General features: G+C 48.3%; 1 protein-coding gene, 1 long non-coding RNA gene and 1 other non-coding gene across 6 annotated transcripts; 1 reads left to right on the top strand and 2 right to left on the bottom strand.

Annotated features, from left to right (window-relative positions):
- The first annotated feature begins 1955 nt into the window (after positions 1-1955).
- Hopx (HOP homeobox) lies at positions 1956-25325 on the top strand. Of its 3 annotated transcripts, XM_060380802.1 has the most exons (4): positions 1960-2346; positions 17860-17936; positions 18432-18588; positions 24507-25325. In XM_060380802.1, the coding sequence occupies exons 3-4, from the start codon at positions 18445-18447 to the stop codon at positions 24582-24584; spliced, it is 222 nt and encodes a 73-aa protein (XP_060236785.1). In that variant the 5' UTR covers positions 1960-2346; positions 17860-17936; positions 18432-18444; the 3' UTR covers positions 24585-25325. The 3 variants fall into 3 exon arrangements, with proteins under 3 accessions (XP_060236786.1, XP_060236785.1, XP_021518275.1); XM_060380803.1 differs by lacking the exon at positions 17860-17936 and having other exon boundaries at positions 1956-2346; XM_021662600.2 differs by lacking the exons at positions 1960-2346; positions 17860-17936 and adding an exon at positions 18160-18315.
- On the bottom strand, positions 9974-15975 carry LOC110565021 (uncharacterized). Of its 2 annotated transcripts, XR_009590927.1 has the most exons (4): positions 15201-15975; positions 14612-14783; positions 14310-14447; positions 9974-13652 (listed from the first exon to the last, which is right to left on the bottom strand). It is a non-coding gene; the product is annotated as an uncharacterized LOC110565021 (long non-coding RNA). The 2 variants fall into 2 exon arrangements; XR_009590928.1 differs by lacking the exon at positions 14612-14783 and having other exon boundaries at positions 15500-15975.
- LOC132653425 (small nucleolar RNA U13) lies at positions 21358-21460 on the bottom strand. The gene has a single exon (XR_009591165.1). It is a non-coding gene; the product is annotated as a small nucleolar RNA U13 (small nucleolar RNA).
- Positions 25326-25603: the final 278 nt, after the last annotated feature.

Raw genomic sequence — 25603 nt, 5'->3', positions numbered from 1 at the left:
AAAATATCTGGGCACAGGGGTCTTTTCTGAGGCTGATACTCCAACCAAGGACTATGTATGGATATAACCTAGAACCCCTGCACAGATGCAGCCCATGGCAGCTCAGTATCCAAGTGGGTGCCCTAAGCAAGGGGAATAGGGCCTGTCTCTGACATGAACTCAGTGGCTGGCTCTTTGCTCACCTTCCCCTGAGGTGGGGAACAGCCTTACCAGGCCACAGAGGAGGACAATACAGCCAGTCCTGATGAGACCTGATAAGCTAGGGTCAGATGGAAGGGGAGGAGGACCTCCCCTATCAGTGGACTTGGAGAGGGGCATGGGAGGAGATGAAGGAGAGAGGGTGGGATTGGGAGGGAATGATGGAGGGGGCTACAACTGGGATATAAAGTGAATAAACTGTAATTAATATAAAAAATAAAAATTTAATTAAATAAACCCTAACAAACAAACAAACACAAACAAACTGCTCCATGCTTTCACCCATGTCTGTGTTCTCCTCCATGGTGTACAGTGAGATCAAGAGAAATAGCTTGATGCCAATATATTACACAAGAAGAAAACAAGCATGCCTGGACCGAGATGAGTCTTCGCTGTTGCCAACCCCTTATCTATTGGGTTGTATGTTTTCCAAAGGAATTTAGAAATGGAGCAAAGAATGCACATTTGTTGAGGACCTACTATGTGCCAGGCACAATGCTAGGTGCTCAGGTTGCAAGAATGGACAAAGCAGACAAGGCCACTGTGATCGTGGAAGTCACATTCTGGAAGACAGATGAGTAGTCAAATAAAAATAAGTAAAAAGATTCTTTGGCATCTTTTCTGAGTACCAGTTTGAAATAATTTCTAAGCGTAATCCTAGACTCTGAAATCAGCTCTGGGTTCAAATTTCATCATCCCTGCCACCCGCTGTGGCCCTGGGGAAGCTATTTAATATTTCTGGCTATCTGTTGTTTTCATCTACAGAGTAAATAATGAAAGAACTTAGTTCACAGTGTCGTCGTGGTGAGGATTTGACAGGGGAGGAAACTCTGGGACGTGATCCCCACAGAGCCTGGCACACAGGCAGTCTGGATCCAGATCGACATCTTCACACAGTAAGGCTTGCTTTGTTTGTTCCTCGCCCTGCCGGGAATCAAACACGGAGCCTTAACCGTGCTGGGCAAGAAGAGCTCCGCTCCTGAGCTATGTATGCCCCCAGCCTATTAGGACCATAGCCATTCCTGTACTTGCTGTCAGATCAGCAAGACGTAGACCCTGCTTTGAAGAAATCTGCAAGGCAAGAAAGAGTCCAGATGTGGTCATAGAAACGTTAGAAGGAGCCAAGAGACAGGAAGCGAAAGAACTCCTCTGGGAACCGGGCCGGCTGGGTCCCTGCCTTCTCCTGTACGTGTTTTATAGCCATCGTCTCCCTTTGTCTCGGCAGTCTCTGCTATTCTTTCAGTGTGACTCCGGTTCCCAGGTGAACCAAGTGGGCTTTTCTTTCCCTAGGCGGGTGAGGCACACAGGGCGAGTGCCTGGGGAGTCTGTGCTGCTCGCACTGATACTCCCAAAGATGATCTCAGTAGCCCTGGAGTGGCTTCCTTCCTCCCCTCCAAATCACAGCCTTACGGCTTCAGGGCTGCAACCGCCAACGGCCAGGCTAGCTAATAAAAAATAAATAAACAAACCTGGACCAGGGGAGCCCTCACGCCCACATCCATTGAACGCTTATACCCATCTCCATCTCCGCAAATGCATTTCAGCAGATGCAGAAAAATAAAATAAATAAATAAATGAAAAGTGTTTGAAGGGAACCTAAAGCTGTCTCACACCGGCCTCGACCCCCCCCCCCCCCCCCCCCGCTTCAGTTGTTCCTTGTTTGTACATTCTGTGTCCGAAAGAAAACAGCTTTTCATGAACTGGGCATCGGTCCAGGCGCTTAGGTTTGGCCCGCCGCCCGCGGAGCTGTGAATTCAGCCTGGCAGAGCGAAGCTTTGAGAGGCGGCAACATCTAACCCAAGCCGGGTCCAAATTAGGAAGCTGGGGAAAGAGACAGGGGGTGGGGAGGGGGTCCCCGCTGCTCCTCCACTCCTCTCGCCTGCCTAAGGGAGCAGGGCTGAATGAAAAGTCCAGGACACTCAGAAGTCACCGCCCGAGCAGCATCAAACCTGCAGAACCGGGACCGACGTCAGCTCGGCCGACTGACTTTCGCGGTTCCCGCCTGCCCACGCTGCAGGTTTTTCAGGTGCCTGCTTGAGCGTGCGTAAAGAACCGTGCCATCAGCAGCCGCGTCAGCCAGCAGGCTATTTAAGCAGGCTGGCACCCGCACCCGCTGCTTCCCAGCCCAGGGCTCGCCCGGTCTTCCACGTAAGTAAGCTCTCTGAGGTCGCCCTTGAACGCGGAGAACGAGCTTGTCCAGAGACTGCTCAACAGGCTAGCGTGAAGAAACGTTTGCTCTTTGCTCTTCTGGAAAACCGTGGAGGTGGGGGGGAGAGTGAAAGAGGAAACAAAAATATAATGCTTACCCCCCTCCAGGTCCCCAGCGTGGGGTCAGAGTGGGGGTGGGCACCAGGCCTTTCCCAAAAAGCGTGCGCCAGGTTGTGGTGGATTTGGAGCAAAGACTGCAGAGAGATGTTTGTTATTGTTTTTGTTTGTTTCTATTCGTATCATTTCGTCATTTAAATGCCAATAGCTGCTGTTCTAACATCTCAGCTTTTTATCTAAAAATCAAATAGAATAGTGTTTTGAATATGTGCTTTGTGTTTGGCGCCAAGGGGAGTGAGTGTCTGGTTTGAGCGGTGCCTGGACTTCGAACTTGTAGGACTACATAATACTATGTCTTGTTCTCCGTATATTTACAATAATGAAAACACGGACCGTGTTTGGAATGAAAAAGCAACCTGCACTCTGGCCTTTCCAGAGAGTAGGCTTTTGTGATTTTTTTGAGCTCAGATGGTGTCTAGGTGTTCAAGGTCAATTTTTAGGTGGAGGAAGAGTCATGGGGGGGGGGGGGGAAGCAACAGCCTATCAGATATTTTAGAGAAAAAGGGAGAAAGGGAAGAAAGGGAGCTTTCCCTGCAGCTTGTCTCGACATTAGGGGGAGGTGGGAGAGAGGAGGACTAAAGATCGAGGTGAGAAAAGAGGTAGGGCCGGCGTCCTGAGATGAAGGCATATGAGATAGCTCATGCCTACAATCTCCGTGCTTGGTAGGCTGAGGCAGGACACTTGCCCTGAGATCCGGGCAGGTAGAGTTTCAGAGCAAGACACCGCTTTAGAGTGCAATGCGATTCCAGGACCTTTCCCGAGTATTAACCGACCAACTAACCATTCATGATCGCCACTCCAACTTTTATTATTTTTAATTTTTTTAAATATTTTTTGAACCCATGTTTCACTGTGTAGCTTTGGTTGGCCTGAAACTCTTCATATAGACCAGGCTGAGCTGGAACTCACGGAGATCCATTCAGTGCTAGTCTCAAGTTTAACTCCAACATGCATCTTTTTTTTTTTCTCCTAAGACCTTCTTTTATTTTTTTTTAATATGTTTTTGCTTGAAATAGAATTTTACCACGTTTCCTCTCTCTTCCCCCCCTCCCCAGTTCCTCCTAGTTACTCTTCCCATGACCCTCCCTTACTCTCAAGTGGATGGCCTCTTTTTCTTTGAATATTATTGTTGAATGTGTATGTGTGTGTGTGTGTATATGTGTGTGAACAAATATATAGAAATGCAAGCCAAGTCCATTTTAATTGGTATGTGGGTTCAAGGCTGACCACTTTGCGCTGAACAACCAATAAGAAGACTTACCCACCAACACGCATATTCTAAACCCCTGGGAAATCCATGGATGTGAAATCAAAGCTGTGCCTTGTTGTTGTTGTTGCTTTAAGACACTTACAAGTCACTAATCAAGGAGCTAAAGGTTTGCGGGGCAGAGGTGATGGGCTTAAACCCTTGACACGGCAGGCAACCCCTAACCGCCAAACTGAAGCTGAGTTCCATGTCTGTAAAGGTCTTGTTCCAGTCAAGCTAGTGATTAAGGGGTTTCTCCGAGCAAAGATTTGGGGCCTGGGAGGTTGTATGTGAACTCATCGGTAGTGGGGTAATGCAGGTCAGTGGTGGCCTGCAGAAGAGGCTTGGGGGTGTAGGGTGTGGGGAGGGGTTACCAAGAGGCAGATGAGATCTGGGGGAGGGATGGATATATTCACTTCCCCTTCCGTTTTGAAACCCAGGCTGGCTTTAAACTCACAGCAATCCTCCTGCCTCATGCTCTAGAGGTTGCCCCAGGGCAGCCCCAGGCAAAAGCATGAGTAGGTGACTTTTGTCTTCCCAACTTCTTCCATTTCTACCATCCTGCCCCTCCTCCTCACACCTGTGTGGCTGCAGGTGCTAGTGTGGGGGTGGGGATGGGGCCACTGGTCACTGGCCCTGCCCTGGCTAGCTTCCGGTGTTTCAGATAGTGTCCATCTGTACTACCTCCGAGGTCTCATTTTCTCAGGGATTTGTTTTCCCATCGTTGGCAAACCAATTAAAGTTATGATGTTAACAGACGGTAATTGCTTAATGAACACTGGGTTATTAAATAGGTTCTAACAAGATAACCTATCTGGGAGTCCTTTGAAATCTCTCTCTCTCTTTCTGTGTGTGTGTGTCTCCCTCCCTCCTTCTTTTTTGCTGCTGTTGTTGTTTTGTTGTTTGTTTGAGTCAGCGTCTCATGTAGTAGCTCAGTTGGCCTCAAATTTGCCCTTAAACTCCCGATCCTCTGCCCCCTCCTCCTGAGTCCTGAGATTGTAGGCTTGTGCCATCATGCCAGCTTTGAGATGCTATATAAATATAATTATCATTTTAATTTTAAAGCAAGCAATTAGGAAAGTCACTTTTGGGTAAAAAATATACAATCCCTCTTCGTCAGAATTAACTCCAAACAACCGAAAGAAAGGCTGTCAAGATTATAGGTTTTCTGTCTCATCTTATAGACCCTGTCTAAGACTGGGTCTTGCTAAATTGCCTTTTCTGAATTAGACAGTTCTGTTCAAGAAGGACCAGGGACAGAGGGGAAGCTGAACTCTAGCCTGAACCTCAGAGAATAGCCTCTCAGAGCTGACTAGCTGTGAGCATCAGGGGAGAAGAAGCTAAACTACTTCCTGCCATTTAGAGTTCATGACAAAAGCTTTTAGACAGGCGAGCAATAGGTTCACACAGCTGGTAAAACCTGTGCGTAAAAGTGACAGAACTTCTTCCTTACAAGACTTTTTTCTTTGACTGTATTTCCTTCACTATTATTTCCACATTCTGGGTAGAAAAGCTTATTTTGGAGGTCACTTGGACTTTTGTTTGTAATGGCTTGGCTTTGAGTCATGGATTAAGTTTTTTGAACGCTGATCGAATTCCTCAGGCTTCCAAAATGCTGAGTGAATGGGGCAACGGGGAGTAGAAACGTGGCCTGGTGGGATGCAGAGTGCCAGCCCATCCAGCTAAAAACCAGTATGGAAGGACCACCTTCCTGCCTGCTGACCCAGGGCATGCTGGTGGGGAACAGGCTTGACAGGGCGACAGATGAGCTTGTTGTGCAGGCGGAAGGTGTGTGCACGCGCTGCACATTCACAGCCCTGGGTTTCAGTTACCCCAGGCATAAGTGAAGTCTGGAGTGAGTGAGGTGTGACCAAGCAGGTGCAGTTTTGCCCTTCCCTTTCAGTTGTCCAGAGAGTTCCTGCAAAGACCCTCCGGGAGACCCTGAGTAATCTCTCACAGACACCAGCACACACTGCAGAGAGGAGCAGACTTCAGAGAAGAGCAGAGAGCACACGGAGAGGCACTGGACTGCTTTCTCAGCTGCAATGCAAATTTAAGGCAGACGTGAGACCCAAAGACTATAAGTCTTAATTGGGTTTTTTTAATGTATTATTTTAAACGCATTTATTGTGTGTTGGGTGGCTATGTGTGTGTGTGTTCATGTGTAATAAGTCATCTGATCATCTTTGAAGGAAACCCATGAAAAGTTCAAGAGAGCAAAGTAATTTCCCTGGGATTTTAGCATTCAGCCAAGAGCAGATTCAGGGACCCAGGCCTCCTGACACCTAATTGCCTCATAGATACTTAGATCTGCTGCACTCAGGTTCCCTGAAGGAAGCCTGGTACTTACACTGGGCAAAAGAGAACTATTGATATCACCCTAACAAAAAAAGTTCCCAAAAAATATAGGGGGCTTAAAGGCCTATTCCTCACAAGGGTGGGTTTTCTCTATTTGTTTCAGGTGATTACTTGTTCAAGGCAACTTAGGGCTTTCCAAAGTAAGGGCTAGGGTTACCCATCTCCGTGTTTCTCACAATTTCCTCCAGTGGTCTTCATAAAATGTGACCAAACATGAAAACCTTGCCAGTTTGTTTGCAAGTGATCTGGTCTGTCCTCACACGGTAGAAACAAACAGAAAACTCCAAGGTAGACACTGAGTCAGTTCTAATCTTAGCGAATGCAAAGCAGGAAACCAATGATAGATCTAGATGGATCTAGATGGATCTAGATGGAAATTTCCTGGAATTCTTAAGGGCATCACAGATCTGCTTACATAGTGCAGTCTTTGTTGATGTGTTTCTATTTCCTGCCTGTGTGGCTTCTCCCTAAGGAAACTGACATAAGCAGCCCTCTTTCGTGTTCATGTCCCCTCCACACTGTCCAACCTCTTAGTCTATGGGTGGCTGGGGGTGAAATCTGTCATATAAGAAAGTAAGTGACCCAAGAAGCGCCTGTCACTGCATTAAGTATTCCTCCCACTCTTTGTCCTTTGGGGGTTCGCTGGGAACTCTGGGACTCGTGAAAGCAGGAGTGAAGGGGGCAAGAGGCTCCCTTTCATTTGCTCAATCAATTGGGTTCAGAGTGGAGACTCCAAAGAGCTTCTGGGTGACTAGACAGCCTCAGGGGCAGGTCTGTTAAGAAGCTGCAAGAGGACTTGATGCTATTTAAGTCGGCTAAGACTAAAATTCATTTAATTATGCTGCTGGAAGGTTGTGGGGTCCAGTGGCCAGTTACTCACTTTGACCTTCAAGGAAAAACAAAAATCCAAGGTCAAGGATGGGTGTGGACCACTTCACAATGAACATTGCTTGCTGGGAAGTGTTCCCCTGTATGCAAAGGTACAGGGAAATACACAGCCAAGTTCTAGAAAATAGACTGACCACCAGTCTTTCAATCTTATGTGTTTGTTCATTTGTTTCTTTAATTTGGTCTTTATTAAATTAACATTCATTAACTAGGGGCTGGAGAGGTGGCTCAGTGGTTAAGAGCACTGGCTGCTCTTCCAAAGGACCCACGTTCAATTCCTAGCATCAAAATGGCAGCTCACAACTGTTTGTAACTCCAGTTCCAGAGGATCCGACTCTTTCTTGGGGCCCCTTTGGACACCAGGTCCACACATGGCACACAGAGAGGCTTGCGGGCAAAACATCCATACACACAAAACAAAGTAATAAAAAAGCCACTGACTCGTGCACACAAACCCCTTTATACAGTGTTTGTATTTCAAAGATATCTCACTGGACCCTAAAAATTGACATGGGATGGCTGGGGTAGGGTGATTGAAATGGCAGATACAGATATGTAGGTCCACACTAGGTGTGAGCCGTCCAAAGGCACGTGGAAATTAAGTTCAGATTTCCCGAGGTGCCATACTCTGCTGTTCTGGGTTCAGCACTCTGTCCCAAGCAGAACTTTCTAGCATATCTGTCCTCTTAGGTTTCTTTGTGATGTTAATGACTAGGCTAAGTTAGCGTTATATCTGCTGTTTGTCCCGCTCGCTGCACACCTGTTCATAAAAACAGCTCAATTGTTGTGTGTGTGTGTGTGTGTGTAAAGACCCATATAACAGTTTCCTGGCAACAGGCAGCCTGGTTAGGTGTACTTTGGCATAATTTGGCATTGTACAAGGCGCCAGCGGCGTGCAACTTTCTTTGTTACCTACTCATAGTCATAAAATAAGGATGGTAGTTGGGTCGTAAAAAGTAACACTTGATTAAAGTGTGTTTGGGCAAAGGGATAACTCCACAGAGCCCTAACCACCTCATAATCATCTACACGTGACATTACATCCATGCGCAACATTATATCCACAGGCAACATTACGCTCATGAGCAGCATTACAGGCCCCCAATTGCTGTTTCTTACCATGTGACTTGGGCTTCAGTAAAATAACCTCAGTACCCAGTATAGATTCTCAGAATAAGTCAATAAACCATGGTGCCACATCCCCGGATTACAAGTGCTCAATTTCCAGGGTCAAGCAATGGGACTGAGAACATTTTCAGAAAGGCACTCTTAACTTTCCATCTTTGAAAGTGACCAAATGGCTATAGGACGCAAGATAAGCTTGTTGGCGCCATTCTCCATAGTTCATGTATAACTTACCTTTATTATATATTTTTAACTACCAGACTGATTTCTGCCATCTGCTTTTACGCTTTGACCATCATTACACTCTCATGTGACAGATACATCACCCAGTGATCTGATAAAACTAATGAATACTTGTCTTAATAGATTTAATTCGAGAATTAAACAAGGAACCAAATTTAGTAACATACTCCATGACATATAAAGAAATTCATTAGCTGACATTTTGTTGTACTTAGGACAATTTTTTTTTTTTCACTACACATTGCAGAAAGTTGATCTGTTTGTTATTGTTTCCAACCTTGGTCACACAGATATTTTTAGCTTTAATGTTTCTATTTAGGAAATACAAGAATTTTGTTTTATGAAAATCTCTAGTTGATGTGTTAAACATCAAATATTTGTAAAGATGAAATTTGGTTGTTCTGCGTATTTTACAAATGTCAGCCTTCTTTTATTCTCTGGTCTGAAGTTTCCTGAACGCCTGGATACCTGTGGGATCCGCTAAGATGAAATGTTGTGGGCCCTTGGGCTATATTGGGTGGCAGGACAAACTCTGTTTGATGTAATGGCCATTTTCACTTCCTGAGCGTTAGCACACCGTGCGCTCAGTCCCACAGCAAGCCGAGACCCCGAGCCGGCCTTCATCTTCCTCCCAGACGCATGTCTATAAAGTGCTCAGGGGACATCATGCCACGGAACATCAACTTACCTTGAACCAGAGACCTTTGGTCTTATGCTTCTTTAAGAGTTAAGGCAAGCTTTGGCCTCTTTAGCAAGGAGCCTGCATCTTGCTAACCCAAAGAGCAGCAGGAACTATCAAGTCCCATAGGAGTTCCTGTCCCATACCTAAGCGAAGCGTCTGACTGCTAATAAGGGGACCAGATGCCCTAGTTTGCTTGGGATGTGTCCACCGTGGCCTGTTACGGAGGCGTGCTTATTACGAGCATCCCTTCTACACATGAAGGTTCCAGCTTAAATGACAAACCATATGGCCGCCCCAATTTCACAGGCTGAATCTTAAAAGCACCTGGTATTAGGATGTTTCATGGGGTCCTTTGGAGTGGGAATTTGGTACAGCAGAGTCATCAAATCAAAGCCTCTGTAGGCCGCAGACTAGGCCTCTTTCTCCCATTAGTGGCTCCGGTAAACTGTAATTAAGGATGACCATGGTCATTTAAAATCTGTACCACTCAGATCATCAGAAATTTAGATCAGAGATCATCCCAGAGTCCTCCGGCCTCAAATCTTGCTTTTGTGGAAATGTGTGTCATCTTATACTCTTCTGAATCGCTTCATGAGCAACAGCAGCAGCAGCAGCAGCAAAGCTCACCACAGCTGGGGCACACAGGCAGAGTTTTTAGACACACTTGACTGTGAAGAGAACCAAGTTCCAAATAAGTTAGAGGACACAGCCAAGGTCCTGTGAGGACAAGGGGAGAGAGTTTAAAATGGACTCGCTCTCTGGCTCCCTGCCAGCACCCTCCCCGGCGTTCCATATGTTAATCTTTTCACTCAGTAAGGAGGAGTTAAAGGAGTATTCTACAGTGTATCCAATCCCAATGCAAGAGCATTCTCTCTGTAAGGATGGCTGCAGAATCAAAAGCTGCCACCTCGTTTCTGCTTTTCCCTAGCTGCCATGAACCCTCACTGCCCTACACTGTCCTTAGCTGATAGTGCCACTTGGTGGCTTGCTAAGAGAACCGTGACACAGCATCGTGACCTGTGCCTTTCTCTTGGGTATCTTGGGTAGGATGAGAAGGAAAGGAAAATGAGAAGATACCTGGCCTTCATTATCACCTGCTACTGATAGCAATTATTCATGTCTCAAGAAACCTATGTCTGCTCTTCTTCCTCTGTCCCTCTTTATTCCGTTCATGGCACAGTGCAGCTTTAATGATTTTGTTTCTGTGTCAGGATGGGGGAAAGTCATACTTCTTGAAGTGAAAACAACTTTCTGATAAGAGTTCGCAAAACACCTGACGTTTCAGGACCTACTCTAGGTACTGGCGTAATTAGAGCTGTCCTAAAAACCCCCAAATCTTCAAAGTCTCTTGAAAGTCCTGTCAATATCTGCACCGAAACCTCATTTTTCCAAGCCAGTTTTGAATTAAAATGGCCCTTTAGAAAAGCATTTGTTTTCCAAATAAACAAATGACGTCATTGGGGCATTTCAACAGGATAAATTTCTTTGTTATGTTAGTTGGAAGCATACAGCGTTTGTTTGTTTGTTTGTTTGTTGTTGTCTTCTTTCTTAAGTTCTCCTGTTGTGAGTTAGCCTGAGAGTCTATCCACAGCTCATATTCTTTCTGGGGAAAACTTATCTTAATTCACGAACACCATTATAAAGGACAGACTGCTTACACATACAGCTCTCCCTCTCGCTCTTGCCCATTTATTTCCAAAAAGAAATAAATGGCTGAGCCCACCGCTTGTTCCCCAGCTCGCTCAGAGGATCCCAAAGCTTTACCATGACCTGTCACTCTCCCTGTGCTTCCCATACAAGACTGAAACAGCGAGGCGGGCAGCGGACTCTCGGTGGACAGAACTCGGGGTCTGTGAGAAGAACTGTACGTTAAGGGTCAGCTGACGATCCGCTCACGGCTGGACGTCATTCCCAGACACCCGCCTCCCCGGTAGTTTTTCACAACCTCTTCCTGTTTTCTGAAGACGATATAGAAAAATCTAAACCGTTGCAGCACAGGTTTCAGGAACTTCTATGGATTCGATAGGAACGTACGGCCTAGGGAACGAAGCGGCAGCCACAGGTAGGCCCGGCTGCTCTCACCAAACAGAAGCGTTCCGCTCCGTGCTAACGCTCCCGTTCTAACGCCGCAACTCGTTCTCTTTTGAACGCCGCTTCCTTCGCCAGTGGCATCGGCCAGCTGTGTCCGCACCAGTGAGAGATGAGCATGCGGAGCAGGCATGCCGGCCTAGCTGGTGGTGTGAGCCAACTTTCCCGGCTCATCCACTGGGCTGGGTCAAAGCTGTGTCTGGTCACCAAAGTTAAACATGCCGCAGGCAGACAGGGCATCGCCCCGTGATCCTGGGCATCACTTGGTCCTACTTTGCCCTTTTTGCAATTACCCAACAAGGGTCTTCTGTTCCCTCTGCTGCTCCACACAGAGGGACTATGGTGAGGTAGTTAGGAGCGTGGGTGGAGAAGCCGGGCTTTCTGGGTTCGAGGCTCCAATCTGAGGCATCCAGGTGATTCTCCTGTCTCCGTTTCCCATCTTGTCATAGAATCATTGGTCTTACGGATGCATGTCTCCACATCAGCCTTTGGGGTGAAAAGTGGGGCCTGGGGGTAGAGCCCAAGTCATCAGGCTTATGTGGATAGCCACTTTTATCCCTGTCCCTGGCCTCCTCTTCCTTCCTACACAGACAGCCTCATTAGTAAAAGGGAAGAAAAAGAAATCAAGGAAATGGTGAGGAATGAGTAGAAATTCATTTCCTTTTTAGCGAAAGTGTCAACAACAAAGCACAAACCCATGTGTAACGGGCAGAAGGGTCACCGGAGGTGAGACGCCTTCTCCCTACAGTTTCCAGATCTTCTAGCGTCTTCTCACGATGAAGCCGCGTCCACAGTACTTGACTTTTGAGGAAAGGTTCTGATTTTCACCATTGGGCCTTACCGTTCCAGAAAGACTGAGAAGGAGAGATGGTAACCCAGGGAAAGTGAAACTCACACACAGTTCTTCCCAGGTGTCCGAGCAGGCGACACCTGGACAACCCTTCCTTCCCACCCCCTCCCCACCCACAAGAGGCTGCGAGCAGTGCCTTTGAACGCAGCGTGGGGGGGTCGCACACACTGACTTGGGTGAGGTGGGTGCCGCTGCGTCTCCTCTTCGTAGGAGTGAGCAAGGTAAGCTCCAGTGCACTTGAGACTGATTTTTTTTTTCTATGTTAATTCAAATTTCCTTTGGAAATTGTGTTTGCGTTTGCGCACGTGTGTGTGTGCATGTTCAGTGTGTGAGTACAAGTGTGCATGCGTGCATGCATACACACATGTGAAGGTCAGAGGACAGCCTCAGGTTCCATCCTTCAGGTACTTCCCATCTTCTGTTTGACACAGTGTTTCTCACCGGCCTGGAACTTCGCCAACTAGACTAGACGAGCTGAGAGCGAGCTTATAGGGATCTACCTGTCTCCGCCTCCCACCTTGCCATTGCCAGGATTACAAGTGTGTGCCACAACATCGGACTTTTTACGTGGATTCTGGGGATTTGAACTCAGGTCCTCACAACTTGGCAACAGAGCCATCTCCCCATTTTGCTCTCAATTCTGCTCTGGTTCTTAGAGCAGCAGTATTTCTAAGGCAAGAGGAAAGACATGCTGGGAAGAAGCAAGCCGAATCAGGAACAGCAAAGGGCCTTCATGGAAGCTTGGGAAATGCAGAACTAAGAAAATGGCAGTGCTCCATTGTTATTGTTATTATTATTATTATTATTATTATTATTATTATTTTAGCACTTCCTGTTTTTAAGACCTGAATTACCCTATGACGGATGCCCAGTTCTGTGGCAAGTCCAAAATATCAGAACCCCAGCATGACAGCGTCTTTGCCTGGCACACCTTGCGTGAATGAAGGGTTCTTGGTATCAGCTGAAGTAGCATGCATTCAGGTGAAGTAGGCATTTCAATCTTTCCGTCTTGAGTCATCTGAAGCGTGTTCTAGAATAGTGTCTGTGCATGCCTGTCATTGTGAGCCGCCATGTCGTTGCTGGGAATTGAACTCGGGACCTCTGGAAGAGCAGACGGTGCTCTTAACTGCTGAGCCATCCCTCCAGTCCTGCATGCCTGTCATTGTGAATTAGTGCTTCTGCCTGGTGTTATAGCTGTCACGCTGGTCAAAGGTGAAGAGCTTCGATCTTACAGGGTACACTTGGGCAAGATCCCCAAGTGACCAGAGCGTCAACTTCTTCATCTGTCAAACAGTGTCAGGGCAAAGCTTTAAAGGGGTCCATGCCATCACCTCTGCTGATTAATGTCAAGTAAACACAAGAGCTTTTAAAAGAGAGGCTTAGACTTTTCATCCTAGAGGCCAAGGGAATGAGGTCAGAGCAACCACACTGGGTCAGCAATGGCCCAGGTCATTTTGACAAGGATCTTCAGTCTTTAGCACACTAATTCTTCACCAAAGGTTATGGATGATTAAGTTAGAGTCAAGGACACGAATGCATGATTCAGTGGTAGCCTGGAATCCTTGACATCTATAAGGAGAATATCTCTGGAGGCATAACTCAACCTTGATACTCATGAAATCGTAAGTTGCCTTTTCTCCTTCCTGTAGCTAAAATAAAAGGCAGAGTTATTCAGCCCTCCCCTGACCCTGCAGACAGGTTAGTTAATGTTTCTTGGCTGCAAAGCAGCACCAGGTCCACTATAGTTTCAAAAAGAGGGTTTTGAGAGATACTAAAATGACAAAGAGAAGCCAGAGCTCATCACTCCATGATTACTATTCTACAATCCACAGTCTAATAATCCCTGCCCCCCCATACTTCCTGTCCATCCTTCCTCTTTCCGTCCGTCTCTTAGTGTTCATCTGGGAACTGATATTTGCTACTTGTTGTTGTTGTTGTGGTGGTGGTGTGTATGTGGGGGGGGGGCATGATTTACTAACCCATTTTTAAAGTGCAAAGTCAAATTCTGACTTCCAAGAGCCCTGGAGAAACAAAATAGTCATACCTTTAGCAGGCTACAGACAAGAGTTCCTAGTAATTAGCTCCCTATCCATTTTCCATCCTTGTTCTGGGGACCAATGGAAGCGACTAAGCTAGCTTGGAGACAAAGTCCAAACCTTAAAAAAGGAAAATACTTCAAATCCCATTCTGGGCTGGAACAGGAAATGCTCTTACACCGTAAATAGTAATCAGATGAGGCCTTTAACCCCACGAGGTCACACAAGCTGGGGATGAAAATAGCTTCAAGAGGTTTAGATAGCACTCACCAGTGACAAGAGCTCCCGGCTCTGGGGAGAATTAAGGCTGACAGCACAAATGGCGGTGAGGAGGCAGAGAGGCACGTGTTGTTGATGCCCAAAGGGGAGTTTTACTGGAGAATTCTGGGAGAAGACGCTGATGCTACCCTGCAAAGAAAGACAACTGTCGTGTAAGCCAACAGGTCCAGACCTCAAAACCATTCTGGAGAACCAGTGGGGCTTCGGAAGGCACGGGTGAGGACGGGCAGTCCCCGGCACCGCCAAAGAGATAAAATTATTTTAAAAAATTAGAACTTAACTTTCAGACGTACTTCCCTAAAAGCCTCTCAGTTTACCATCCACTCAAAGGTTGAGATGATACGCAGTCAAGAGCAGGTAGGTAAGCACCAGGAATTTCTAAATGCCTGTAGTTAATTCCAGTAATTAAATCGCAAGATATGACCGTAGTTGAAACAGTCTCCTTGTCTCTCCCACACGAGGTTCCTGAAAGGTAGTTCTCACTCAGGAGGTGTGGACTAGGCCTAGACACAGCCACCATCCTTCCTAATCCTTCCTAAACCATCCACCATCAGGGAACCAAATGTTCTTGCATAAGAGCCCATTGCGGGGAGCCTTCTCATTCAAACCACACACACTTTCCTTCTTGTTAGGTTCTAAGAGACACTGAAGGTTTGGGTGATAGGTTGGAGAGATGGCTCAGTGGTTAAGAGCACTGACTGTTCTTCCAGAAGTCCTGAGTTCAATTCCCACTCAACCACATGGTGGTTCATGATCATCTGTAATTCCCCTTCCCCCCATTTCGATGTGTATGAAGATAAGCATTCATATACATAAATTAAATAAATGAGCCTTTTTAAAAAAAAAATAAAAGAAAGAAAGTTTGGATGAGCCCCCTTTTACCTTCTGTAGAGTAGCAGTTAAATGCCTGGTGAGTAGGAAGACCCCCAGGCTTGGAGAAGTAGCCACACACCGTTTTTCTCACTTGAGGAAAACACAAAATGCTTGCAGAGCCCATTGCTTGCAGGAAGTTTACAGTGAACACAGGAAAAATACAGGTAAAGAAAACTGGGAGATGTCCTTAAGGGATGACCTACCTGAATTTTCAGTGTAGCTCACGGGCAGGAGGCCAGAAGTTTAAACTCATGAGCAGCTACACAGCAAGCGTGAGACCCTGTGTTGCGAGGGAGGGAAAAGCCTACCTGCTTTTAATCCCGTGGCCAACTTTAAACCCCTGGAGTAGGTTGATGGGGAATTTCTTTCCTTCTCGATTGGGTGTTAGTGGCATCGCAGAGAAGTCGGGATCCTGGGAGAGTGAGGAGAAGTGTAGAAAGCTTGCAGAGTCCCTTGCGCTTTGTGTGAGCTACTTAACCTAGGGAGAAATGTTCAAAGCAAAGGACCACAGGCTCCTGGGGCACACAGCTGTCGGACCAGGCTTTGGAACTGATTTTACCTCCTGAAAAGGCTTGCGCAACGACTTCCGCAACCGCAAAAGCAAAACACAGTGACAGGACAAATTACCCTCCGGAGCGTTCCCTAAGACGTGAACAGCCACAACGGTGAAACTGGTGCTAAGACGAAAGCTTCACCAGCTCTGAAACAGTTCTCAGTTCTCTGTGTCTGAAATTGTTCAGACTGTCTTCAGAGAAAGTTCTCAACAGTTTCCTTATTTGCTTACTGGAAACAGTTGAGAACCTTTACAAGGTCAACGGTTACCGGGGCAGTTTGATTTATACAGTAAGAGAGAGAAACAAAGCAACGGCCAACATTTGCCAACCAGGGAGGGCTGAAATAACAGTGCCTGAACTCTGCAGAGCAATAACAACAACAACAAAATCTGATGGTAGAACTCTTTCATCCTCAGACCCTGAAGCCAAGCACTCTCGTTTAGTGTACCTTGGACAGCTAGGTGCTGTCAGAGGACCCTCCCACCATCTCCTTAGCAGCCAACCAAGGCCAATGGTCCTCTGCCAGATCTTCGTAGGAGTCCTTTAAAGTCAAAGCCCACGCAGTTTGGTAATCGAAAGCCTCAGAAATCTAATAAAACGAAATGCCCTTGACTCCACGTAGCAACACCAGCCGCCCGTGAGTCAGAGAGCAGCAGTTACAAAAAGCACGGGCATGAGTGAGTCTGAACCGGGCTCTGCAGGTGTGAGAGTTCTGAAGGCCCAAGGGTTCCACGGGGCAGCAACAGAGGTCCCGGTGGGAGAGCAGCGGGACCGTATTAAACGGAACGGGTGGAAACCTTTCCAGGGCAAGAAGTGAAACCAGAGGCAGCGGTTCTTTCAGCTGACAGCCTGCACAGGGGTGGGTGGCCTCTGTGGACGGCTTTTACCCCCTTTGAAAACAGCAGCAGGCCCCTCCCTGCACCCACACCCTCTGCCCTGGAACCAACGCTCAGCGTGTCTGCTCTAGAGTTCTGGCCATCACTGGAAACGGGCAGAGCTCTGAGTCCTCCGCCTCGACGTCCCCAGCTGTGTGGACATGACTTTTTAGAGAGCGTGTGTCATAAAAAGGGAGGGTGGGTGCTAACAGGAAAGGCATTTCTGGGCCTGTCGGACCCCCATTGCCTTAGTGCAGAGACAGGGATCCTTGGCGTAGATTTGAACTTGAACACCTAGTTCCCTGAAAACAATGTAACCGGTGACCTACCGAATGATTTGAGCCCCAGTCCCGCACAGTCGGAAAGCTCTTCAAGTGAACTGGGGGACGGGTAAAGACAGAAAGCAGGAAGTGTAAGCCACCGGTGAAAGGTTGTCAGGCCCTTATCCAGGTAGCTCCCGGCAGGCTCTAGCCGCGTCCAAACCTGCTCAGAAACCTGCTGAGGATTTTTGCAGTCGTCTGCTAACGCAGCAGCCCAGGGTGATCCCCATACTTCTGCTAGGCTCTTCTGTCAGCCGAGCCCGCGCCGAATCTACAGCCAAGGACACTTGAAGACCAGCTTTCTCTCCCTCCCACCCCCAGCCTTCAACTGCCCAGCGTAGGAGGAGGGGCGCGCACCTGCCGGTTTTCCCAAGTCTGAAGCTGCGTTAAGACTGGCAGGAACGGGACTGAAGGTCGAGGCCCCGATCCGATCCTCTGGCAACGTTTGTCTTTAAAGCGAAGGCACGCAGGAGACCTTGAAGCTCGGGGTGGACCTAGTTTCCTCGGCTCAAGTCCGAGGGTTTCAGTGACAGCTGTTTCTGATCCACTTTAATTGAGCAGGTTTTGGGGGGGGGGGTTATCACACAGTGAGGTGGGCTCTTGGGATGGAGACCTGGCAATAGCAAGCCTGGGGGTCGGCGCCCGGCCCGCCCCCCACGTTCGTGACCCAGGTCCCTCCACAGTATCACCCCACCATAAACCATTAGCTCTGCGGTTCCGTGTCTCTCTCCGCACGTTGGAAAGCTCTTTAAAGCACCATCTGAGTTTTTATGGCTGCTCTTCGTGGCTACGTGGGCATCTTAATTTGGCTTCTGTAATTTTAAGGTGCTCCAGACTTTCTATAATACGTGTTATTTTGTGATTGGGGGGGGAGTAAATGTGTATTGGTGATGTTCTTTTTTGTTTTTTTTTTTTTAAGTGCGGTCTCGCCGGTGAAGCAGAGGCAGAGGGAGGCGGATCTCTGTGAGTTCCACAGGAGGCCAGCCTGTCTACCAAGTGAGTCCAGCAGGACAGTCAGGCTACACAGAGAAACCCTCTCTCCAAAAACAAAACAAAACAAAAAACAAACAAACAAAAAAAACAACCCAAGCCCAAACCAACCAGCTAAACAAACAGACAAGCAAAAGCGCGGTCCCCGTTTCCCCAGCTTGCGCGGTGGGCATCCCTTCTCCCGAATGTGCGGTGCCCGGCGCTCCCTGCTGAGGCCCCCACGTGCCCGCCAGCCCGCGGCGGAGGCGGGGTGTGGCGACCCAGGGGGCGTGCCCACCCAGCCGGGGCGCGCCCAGCCCGGCGCGCGTCGTCCTCAGTCCCCAGGGCAGCTCGGGACCTCCGGAGGCATCTCCCGAGGCGCTTCCTCGTCTCCATCCTCGGCCAGGTCGGGTGGGAGGGCGCCCGGGAGCTCCGAGGCCTGCAGCGCGGGGGTGCCTCGGTGTGGACGGCGGGAGGGGGCGGGCGGGCTCCGCTCACCCGGCGCTTCTGCTTGTCCCGCAGGCGCGCGCGCACCATGTCGGCGGAGACCTCGAGCGGCCCCACGGAGGACCAGGTGGAGATCCTGGAGTACAACTTCAACAAGGTCAACAAGCACCCCGACCCCACCACGCTGTGCCTCATCGCAGCCGAGGCGGGCCTCACGGAGGAGGAGACGCAGGTGAGTCCCCAAGCCTCGGGGCCCCGCCGGCGCCCCGGACTCCATCCCCCGGACCCTCGCGTCGCTCCGCGCTTCCCTGGGCGCCCGGCCCGCCTCCACCCCAGCCCCATCCACTGCCAGCCTCTCCCGGGCTTCCCGCTGCCTCCCGGAGCCGGGGCCACGCTTTCTCCCGCTGTGGCGAGAGCATCTCGCCTGCTCTCCTTTCGCTTTCCCAGCACACTGACTCTCCCCGCTGTGCCGGAGGGCTTCAGGGAGGCTGATTTTCACCGGGGCCTGACAGTTTGGAGGGACTTAGGTGTGATCAGCTGTAACGCAGAGTGTGGGGACGTTAGGGAACGGGGTGGGGGAGGGGAAGGTACCTGCCAGGGTCATTAGGTTGCTCTTCCCGCCATATCTCCACATCCTGATGACGCACCTAACCCACGTTGCCGTGTTTTGGTTCGGGTTTTCGTTAATCCCCCGGTTCTGAGGCTTAGAGGCTCTTCTCTGGAGTTTTCCAAGAAGGTAGCACTCTGACGCTAGCACCCGCAGCATGTGGACACTCCCCCCCCCCCCCCCCCCCCCCGCTCAAGCATTATGGTAATTTGTCTATTTAGAAAAGGCTCCCATTATCCTGAAATTTTGCCGAGGGTGGAGATCGCAGAAGTGCCTGGCACGATGTCGGAGCCTTTGGCCAGCTTTCCTTCCAATCCTGTCTAAACTCGGAAAGATGCTCTGCATGAGAACCTATTTGGGAGCTGATCCTGCCTCTCTCTCAAAGCATTTCCCACTTTTCAACTCCACTCTGAAGCTGGGATATTCTTATCCTTCCCAGTTAATGGACTGGAGGAGGGGGGCGGGGCTTTGTCCTCTCTTCACCCTGCTCGGCTGGAGCTTAAAACTTTGTAGTGAGTGCTCTCTGGGATCCTGGAACCAAGATACTGAGCCCTAAGACCCGGATGGTCCTTACTAAGCCGCGACAACTTGGAGAATTGACCCATAAATAATCCTCTCGGTCCCAGATCAAACAGAAAGGCTATCTAGCTAAAATCGGAACCCAATAGAAAAAGATTTATTGTAACCCAACTCTAAAAGCTCATTACTTCTTGCAACCCATGAAAAGGCAAGCTGTTGGAGCACTAGCATTTTAAAACCCGTGCTATATTTAACGATCGTAAAGATGTCTCCTGTTTCAAGAACTAGGCTAGTATATATTATGGACACAATACCAACTAGGGAACTAACCCTCTTTCAGCCTCCAAGTCCCTTCAACCAGTGAAACAGAATGGTCACGTTTGTCTCTGTCGTTTACCATCATGTGTCCATGTGTGATCCTGGAGGTCAAAGCTAGGGTCCCAATCATACTAAGCACGTGTCGCACCTCTGAGCTCTGTGACCGGCCCCATGCTGACCTTTGGAGTGATAGATACTCACTATGCGTTGTTTCAGGCACTTTCTGAGCGTAACGCCACTCATTTCCTCACTGTCTTAAGAGGGAAAGCATTGTTAGCTCAGCAAAGGAACTGATGCTCAGAGAGCATAAGTGGCGAAAAACTGCTGCCAGAGCGCAGTCTGGTTCCATGTTGTGGACTCTAGGCCTCTGTCCTATTCTCTATATTCTTCTCTAGTTATTCCTCCACAGAGGAAGGTTGGGACCATAGGGGAAGGAAGGACAGAAAGGCCAGTTTACTCACATATCATTAGCTATTGCTAATCTTTCCTCTGGCTTTACCTGCTATTAGAGAATTTAAATGAAATCTAGTGGGGGCTGGAAGAAAGGGCATTTGCCTTTCAGCCACTGCAGAAATCTGCATAACAGGGTTCTCTGCCCATGGTAGTCCTTCAGTCTCGCCTCTTCTGCCATCCTCAGATGAACAAATGATGCAGCAAGCCTGACAAGAGAGGGTGTGGGTGAGTCAGCCTCATGGGAGGGCCTGGCTTCCTCTTCCTGCCATGGGCCAACACCTTCTTCCTCCAGAGGCCTGCTGCAGCTCAGCTTACCCTCATCTTCCTGCCTAGACCTGCAGGGAAGCACCTGGAACCCAGAGCTCAGAGTCTCAGCACAGCAAGTTTCAGGACCAAGGCTTCTGCTTGCCCTGTGATTTCTTGTTGGGCTACCTCCCATCCCCCATCCTTAACGACTCCACAAACCACCTTCGTGGGCACTGGCATAGGAAAGTGAATCATAATCTTCACTACCGTTTACTTTTTAAAAGCTGTCTCCTACAAAAAGAAAGGTGTCTTCTGCAGACACAAAGTTCGGTGATGAGATTGCAAACGTAAGACAGTTGCTTTCATCAGGCCCTTGGGGATGCTTACTAGAACTCCGGAGGCAAGCACTTGCTGGTTCTTAACCTGTGTGTGATGTCTGCTGTCAGCACGGTACCCTGCCTCTCTTCTTTTCTAGTGCGGTCCTTTCCTAGTAAAAATTATATTCATCACATAGGCCAGAATGCCCTTCCCAACCCTGACACTAGCCACTTCCAGAGATAGAATCATGCCTCCTCCCCCAACCCCCTTTTTAGAGAGCGAGACAGACAGGGTCTTCCTATGTTAGTCCAAGCTGGCCGTGAACTCACAGTCCCCCTGCCTCAGCCTGCTAACAGCTGAAATTTATAGACAGCCATCACAACACCCAGCATCCTGTTCTTTCCCTAAAGCGAGTACTGTGCTGGTAAAAGAGAAACAGACACGATCCGTTCTTGATAGTTACTGCTTCACACTGGTGGCACTTTGGCAAAGGTGAGAAAGACTAGAGGCAGAGCAGTCTGCCTGGGGACCTTTATAGGCCGTGAAATGGGGAATATACCGACATCCTGATAAGGTTTGAGGGAGGCACATCTCAGAAAATGGTGTGAAAGCCAGTCACCATGTTTATGAGTCACAGGCACAACTGCGGACCGCCTGTAACAGCCCCACCACGGAGACAGATTCTCTGCCGTGGGGAGGCGCCTGCAGGAGGCTCTGTGTGCAGTGAGAGCCTCGTCCTCAGAGAGCTTCTTACACTGCGTTTGCTGGGAACTGAAGGAGTTTTCCTCGTTACTAGTACTCTGTATGTCTCCTGCCTTTAAGTTAAGTGAGATCCTACCGAATCCCACTCCCCGTGTCTTTTTACTGTCCGACAGTCAATGTGAAGGGGGCTGGGAACACGCCTCCATCTTCACTCTGCGAGGCTGGGGTTATAATACAGTGTTCTTCACACGCCCCCTTTTCGTGCACATGCGCGTGTGCACTTACACACACACACACACACACACACACACGTACAGTCGTTCTTGAAGGAGTTCCCAGTATTCCTTATCTCTTCTTGATGTTCTGGACTTGTTCCCAGAATCCACTGTTTTCAGTTGCTGCATGTTTTACTGGTGGGATAAGACCTCTAGAGGTCTCCTTCTGAAGAGAATGGAATGCTAGCTGTTAGGAAAAAATGGACAAGAACGGTGTTTTGCCCCAACCCCAGTGTCCAATTATCATCCGTTCACTCAGTAAATAAATGTCCGTCAATGAGCAGAGCTAATGAGAGCCCCATTCACGCGCTCATGGGTGAGTGAGGGATGAATGTCTTTCCCAGGAGATGGCTGAAACAAAGGAGAGAAGGAGAGACAAAGCCAGGTGGAAAACTAGGATTTATGTGAGTCAGAGGCTACAGGATCCAGGGCTAGACACGGAAGAAGCTAGCAAGTGCATTTTGTTACTAGCTGGTCTGCTGAACTATGTTTACTCTTGATTGACAATGAACACGTCTTCAGAAAGCAGCTGAACCTTTCTTGCACCTCTTCTAGCGCCAGGGCTCAGTCTGTTAAACATTTAAATCGAACCTTACCAAGTCACAAATGCGGTCCAGGTCAAAGCTATTTTGGGTAATGACCCATCAACATTCTGCATGTGAAGATGCAGGCGGGCTCTTTTGAATGAGGCCAGCTTAACCACTTTGTCTTGAGTCCTCATAGAAAGTAAAGTGGCTCCCCCGCCCCCCCCCTCTAGGTTTTTAATTAGTCTTTAAAATGCTGCCACTTATTCAGCTCTAGTCCCTGGAAATCCTATTTAATCAGCACTTGCAGCTCCGAAACCCCCCCGCAGTTACCTCATTAATGAAGTTGGCGCCATGCTGTTCTCAAACAAGACCAAGGCCTGACTGAACACACACGCACAGATTAAAAGAAGAAAACGTGCCTAGTCTTCCAAGTCAATGTTGGGTTGAAGCCATCATCACACGGGCTCCATCTTCTTGAGATTACTGTTGCCCACGGGGTTGGGGTTCGTGCGGTAGGAGGCTCGCCTGGCATGCACAAGCCCTAGGGTCCATGTTCAGATAAACCAGGCACCACGAACACCTGTAACCCCAGTTTTTGGGAGGTAGAAGCAGGAGGCTCAGAGGCTCAAGGTCTCCAGGTGCATCATGAGTTCAAGGCTGTCCTGTGCTACTTGGTCCTGTTTGAAAAGCACTAACAGGAAAAGAAAGAGAAAATAAGACAGACCAAAAAAAAAAAAAAAAAAAAAAAAAAGTGATTCCCAAGAGTGAAATGAAAACTGGGTACAAGCCCCTTAGAGAAGGCTTTCCTCAGGTGGTTGGACCCCTTGGCTTTCTATTGCTTTCCTCTGCCGCCACCCCAGGATAAGGGTAGAGAAACAACTGTTTCTGATGCTGGGGTGAGGCAGAGGCTGAGCATGTAAACTCCGCAGGTGGGTAGAGGGGGTGAGTCCCGACACAGCCCATGCTCAACCCAGCAAGCACCGGTGGGAGACTGACACTTTTAGGGGCTTCTTGAGGCCAGTCAGTGACAGTAGGGTTGATTCTCGGCTGTGCCTGCACTCTCACCTACCCTAGCCACTTGACCAGTTAATTAGACCAGTGCTATATAATCTGACCATTATCAATGTACTCCAGACCCCCGAAGCTCCAGGCTCAAGGGGAAACTACCCATCATCTCTTCCCGGAGAAGGGGAGCTACTTCTGTTTCCTCAATAGTGTCTCTTCCAATCCCAGTTTCCTTCTGGCTTCCTGGTTCAGGCCTAGGCTTGTTCCCCAGCACAGTTCTCCCAATCACCCCTCTGGCTCTCAATTTGAAGTTAGGCAGCCGATTGGTTGAGTGTGAGCCTCACTGCTTTACAGCTTACAGAAATGTCTCGGGCCTCCCTTTATACCATTCCAGCAGCGTCTCACAGAGGCCTCCCCGAAATCAGTGTTGATGTTGGTAAGGGGTAAATGTTTGAGCGACACAGAGCTGGACAGTTCTGAGTCACGGGTAAGCCCAATTCACCATCTCTCGGCTCAGCAGTCCATTCCATGGATTCCCAAGGTAGACTGCTCCAGAGTTGCCTAGTGCTTAGTTAAGAGTCATTCACTGAACGAAATTTTTACCAGGATGCTGCTAGTGAGCAAAGCCTATGCTGACATCACGGCCCATCGTGAGCTATCAAAAGACCAGAAATCTTCTGGGGCATCAAGGAGTTGTTTCAGTTCCTTTTATTACTCAACGCACATTGATGAACTGGTTACATCTTGAGATTTTGAGTTAAGGGATAAGATGCACTGGCGATAAGATGCAGACAAGCTGGGCGTTCATGGAGCTCACATTCTAGACGAGCATTTCTGCACATAATTAACGTTAGACAGTGAAAGTCCTGTGCAGCTAACAAAATACTGACACAGAAAAAGAAGGAAAAGCCACGTTTACTAGAGTGGGCCGACTTAGGATTAGACCTAAAGGAAAGAGAGGCAGAGAGAGACAGAGGCAGAGAGAGAGAGAGAGAATCACTTGAAGACTGTGGCATTCGCGGAGTTCCTGAGGCACGGCCGGAAGGTCGGTGTCATGGTGAGAGAACCATCCTACGCCCTTTGCTTCCCATTCGGGCCCACAGAGAACCCTCAGGAATGAAACAAGACATTTAGACTTTTCAGTGTGTGACGGATGATTTTTCACGTTTCCCTCTTTCAGAAATGGTTTAAGCAGCGCCTGGCGCAGTGGCGGCGGTCAGAAGGCTTGCCCTCAGAATGCAGATCTGTTACAGACTAGCGAGCCGAGCCGGCACCTGCAGCTTGCTCCTGGAACTCCAGCTGTTCCTCCTTGCCTCAGCTTACCCAGGCTGTTTTGATGTTTCAGTGCAGTGTTGAATGTCCCATTGTTTGCTGTCCTGCTATTTAACACAATGTATTTTTTTTAATGTATATAACTAAAAAAAACAAAACAAAACAAAAAAAAAACAAGATAACAGGAAGCTAAATGCAGTTCTGTGTAAAGCAATGGCTTGGCTAGGGAAGGGGTGTGGCTTGCATTTCCCTTTGGATTTTAATGAGAGATGATGTAGGAGAATTTTTTTTCATTTGCCTTTGACCACCACCTGCCAGTAGCAGTTGGCATGTACCTACCATCTGTTTCAGAGCTGCCAAGCTTCTACTGAAAAGATAACCAAACAGGCAGGGAAAAGCACCTCCCCGACCAACGTCTCTGTGTTCTTTTCCTCCCATTTCATTTAATACATTGGTGGTTGGATGAGCACACAGGTGTATTTGAGTCATTCAAATTCTATATACACCAGTTCCTGCTCTTAGGGCTGTGCTGCCTTGGAAAGAACCCTCAGCCTGACGCTATAGACTCCAAGGGGCAGAAAAGCCACGTCACTAAGAAAAAAAAAATCACAGAGTCTGGAATTTACCTTATTTAAATGAATTTGTTAAATTTATTTTGCTGAATAAAACGAACTGCTTTTTGTCTCAAAAATTATATTCTAAATAAAAAAAAACTGTTGAAAACTCATGGAGTCTTTTTTTTAATTTTTATTTATTTATTTATTTATTTTAAAGCTGAATAGGGAGCCTATGAGGACATGATGGCTGAAAGAGCCTCCATTTTCCAAATGTTTGCTACTCCAAGTGTGGTTCAGGATCTACCCTGTCAGCATTAGCCAGGAGCTCGTGAGACATGCAGAATCTCAGGCCACAGGCCTGACTTACAGGCTCAGAATCTGCCTTTCCCACAAGGTCCCCAGATGAGCCACCATGTTTCAAGGAGCTCCAGCCCTCAGTGTCCATTTG

The sequence above is a fragment of the Meriones unguiculatus genome, chromosome 3, assembly GCF_030254825.1.
Source record: "Meriones unguiculatus strain TT.TT164.6M chromosome 3, Bangor_MerUng_6.1, whole genome shotgun sequence".
Classification (NCBI taxonomy): domain Eukaryota; kingdom Metazoa; phylum Chordata; class Mammalia; order Rodentia; family Muridae; genus Meriones; species Meriones unguiculatus.
The sequence above is the reverse complement of the archived record's forward strand: the minus strand, read 5'-3'. Positions and strand labels throughout refer to the sequence as shown.

Bases quoted from the DNA above. Each gene is read 5' to 3' on its own strand.
- Hopx (XM_060380803.1), top strand. From the start codon at position 18,445: ATGTCGGCGGAGACCTCGAGCGGCCCCACGGAGGACCAGGTGGAGATC. The intron at 18,589-24,506 runs GTGAGTCCCCAA...TCCCTCTTTCAG, and splicing joins TCACGGAGGAGGAGACGCAG to AAATGGTTTAAGCAGCGCCT.